The sequence below is a fragment of the Artemia franciscana genome, chromosome 15 (genome assembly GCF_032884065.1).
Source record: "Artemia franciscana chromosome 15, ASM3288406v1, whole genome shotgun sequence".
In the NCBI taxonomy this organism is placed as follows: Eukaryota; Metazoa; Arthropoda; class Branchiopoda; order Anostraca; family Artemiidae; genus Artemia; species Artemia franciscana.
The window spans coordinates 12,106,227-12,109,364 of NC_088877.1; the positions used below are offsets into that span (position 1 = coordinate 12,106,227).

Below are 3,138 nucleotides of genomic sequence, written 5' to 3' on the forward strand. Positions count from 1 at the left end.
TTTTATACTTTTCAGGTGATAAAGTTCATTCATCCATTCATTCATTCATATCCTAAGAACTTCTGTGGAGGAAGTTTAACCTTTGCTTAAGTCTCCTATGCACTTGAACCCAATTGAGTTGAAATAAATGCATTAGTTTGATCAAGATAAGAAATTGGAATTCTTGTATGTTTCCTCACCTGCATACTATCTTCTTCTTTGGTCCTTAAATTCATTGAATATGAGTAAACCAGTAGATATTTTGGTAAATCTTAGTTATGTAATCATTTTTCTCTCTCAAAACAGTACTGCCATCTAAAAAACATTTTGAGTTTTTTATAGTTAATTTGGGTAAAAGGAAAAATGTATTTTCCATGAAGCTTCTTGTTTTGCTAGCTAGTGAGAGACAAAAATGTTTTTTTTTTGTTTCAAGGCCAAAAGTAGAGAAGTTTGAAGCATTATAGCTCAAAAACCTGCTATACGGGTTTTGAGAACTTGTCACCAAACTCGCATAGTAGTTAATTTGCATTGTATATGTATATCTATCTATCTATCTATCTATCACCTTATATTAACATCAGTGCCAGACTTTAAAACACATTCAACAGTCTCTGTGTTTCCATTCCAAGCTGCAAAATGAAGTGGACTTGCACCATCCTCATTTTTTATATTAAGATCAGCGCCAAACTGTATAAAACATTCAACAGTCTGTGTGTGTTCTTTCCGAGCTGCTGAATAAAGGGAGTTTCACCATAATTATTTCTTATATTAACATCAGCGCCAGACTGTATAAGATATTCAACAGGCTCTGTGTGTCCTTCCCAAGCTGCTAAATAAAGGGGAGTGTTACCATAATTATTTCTTATATTAACATCAGTACCAGACTTGAAAAGACATTCAACAGTCTGTGTGTTTCCATTCAAAGCTGCAAAATGAAGTGGACTTGTACCATTCTCATTTTTTACATTAACATCAGCGCCAGACTGTAAAAGATATTCAACAGTCCGTGTGTGTCCTGTCCAAGCTGCTAAATGAAGGAGAGTTTCACCATAAAAGCAATAAATAAGGAGTTTCAAAAGATATTCAACAACCTGTGTGCATCCTTTTGATGTTGTTGAATAAAGTGATCTTATGGACATGTTATTTTATTATGTTTCTGTAATTTAAATGGATATGAACCATTGCTCTCATATCATTACTATATATAGGTATGACTACGTCATGACTCCTGTACTCGTATATTGTACATACCCTCTCTAATGGTTTTAATTAAAATTGCGTCATTAGCCTAGGTTACGTGTAACACAAGAGTATTACATCATACCATTTCAATTGATCAACGAACTGTTATTGCTGTATTGAGCACTATTGTCACATTTCATTAAAATTCCTATTAGTTTTGATGAATTTGCTAATAATTATGATCTGAAATGTGAGGTTTTTTCATGGAAATACTTTTTCCAAGATATTTAAATTAGGAATTTTGAGATTTTGCATTTGAAATTTACTACTCTGACCTTAGAGAATCTTAAAACCTTGCTTTAGAGTAAGGAACTCAGTTCTATGTAATTTGAAAGTAATCAGAGTCTCTAAATAATCAGATCACATTGTTTATATTGGGCTAACGGCTCTGATGCTAAAACACAGTAGATTCGGAAAGGAACAGAAGTTAAGTCTTTTTTTTATTTAAATAAAAGCTTTCCGAAAAAGTAGTTTTTTGTTCATTTTGAAACCTAAAGGAAAAAATGTTAAAATAATCAATCATAGCAAATATAAAACTAACTAGTACAAAAATAGATATATAAATGATTCTTAAAATGAATAAAAGTTAAATTTGTTAGTTAGGTCAAACTTGAATCAAACAAAAGCCACCACAAACAATGTTTTGCCTACTTTCCCCTTACCCTTTTCCTATCCATAAAAGTCTTAGGCCTATAGTGTCATTTGCGTTTCATCTATCTATATATATAAAAATAAGTTGTCTGTGTGTCGAGTGACGTCACTGTCCGCATATGACGTCTGAAGTATTTCATCACATACCAATTCAAAAACGAATGTATTCAAGCCGAAGTAGCTCAGTTATATAACTATCTGTGTTGGCGCAGTGGGTTTGACCTTAGCGTGGTAATACGGGACCCAGAGATCGAACCATGCTGCAAGAATGCACCACAGGGCTGACGCAGGGAAAACGTTATGTTCCAGGTTCTAGGTCCGAGAGGTTCCAGGTTCGAACCTTGGCTTTAGCATTAATACAAAAGAAGAAAAAAAACTAAAAAAGATAAAAACTACAAAAAAAAACTAAAAAGAAAATACAAAAAAAAACTAAAAAAACTAAAAAAAAATAAAAAAGGGTAAAAAACTAAAAATTAAAAAAGTAAAAAAAACTAAAAAAAACTAAAAAAAGGTAAAAACTACAAAAAAAACTAAAAAGAAAAAAAACTAATAAGAAAACTAAAAAACTAAAAACTGAAAAAGAAAAAAAAACAAAAAAAGAAAAAAACTGAAAAATAAAGGAGAAAAAGAAAACTAAAAAAAAATAAAAATAAAAATAAAAAAAAAACTAAAAAAGGTAAATGTATTCAAAGCGAAGTAGCTGAGTTGGTAAAGTGTTATGTTCCAGGTTCTAGGTCCGACAGGTTCCAGGTTCGAAACTTGGCTTTAGCATTAATACAAAAGAAGAAAAAAACTAAAAAAGAAAAAAAATTAAAAAAAAACTAAAAAACAGGTAAAATCTACTAAAAAACTAAAAAAGCTAAAAAACTAAAATAAAATAACAAAAAGGTTAAAAACTAAAAAAGGAAATAAACTATAAAACTAAAAAAGGGGTAGAAACAGCAAAAAAAACTAAAAAGAAAAAAACTAAAAACTAATAAAAAAACTAAAAGCTGAAAAAGAAACAAAAACTAAAAAAAGGAAAAAACTGAAAAATAAAGGAGAAAAAGAAAACTAAAAAAATTAAAATAAAAAAAAAGATAAAAAAGGTAAAAACTACAAAAAAAAACTAAAAAGAAAAAAGACTAAAAAGCTAAAAAAAAGGTAAAAACCAAAACAAAAAAACTTAAAAAGAAAAAAAGGAAAAAAATTTTATTTCATCATATACCAATTCAAAAACGAATGTATATACAGACCGGGACACAGGGATTATAAATGACGACCGGG

At 29.6% G+C, this 3,138-nt stretch overlaps 1 protein-coding gene across 1 annotated transcript; it reads right to left on the reverse strand.

Moving 5' to 3' along the window:
* Window positions 1–644: 644 nt before the first annotated feature.
* Window positions 645–1,118, reverse strand: LOC136036528 (putative ankyrin repeat protein RF_1087). Its single transcript, XM_065718831.1, has one exon. The coding sequence runs from the start codon at window positions 1,116–1,118 to the stop codon at window positions 645–647; it is 474 nt and encodes a 157-aa protein (XP_065574903.1).
* Window positions 1,119–3,138: the final 2,020 nt, after the last annotated feature.

Coding starts and splice junctions, on each gene's coding strand:
- LOC136036528 (XM_065718831.1), bottom strand. CDS start 1,118: ATGTCCATAAGATCACTTTATTCAACAACATCAAAAGGATGCACACAG.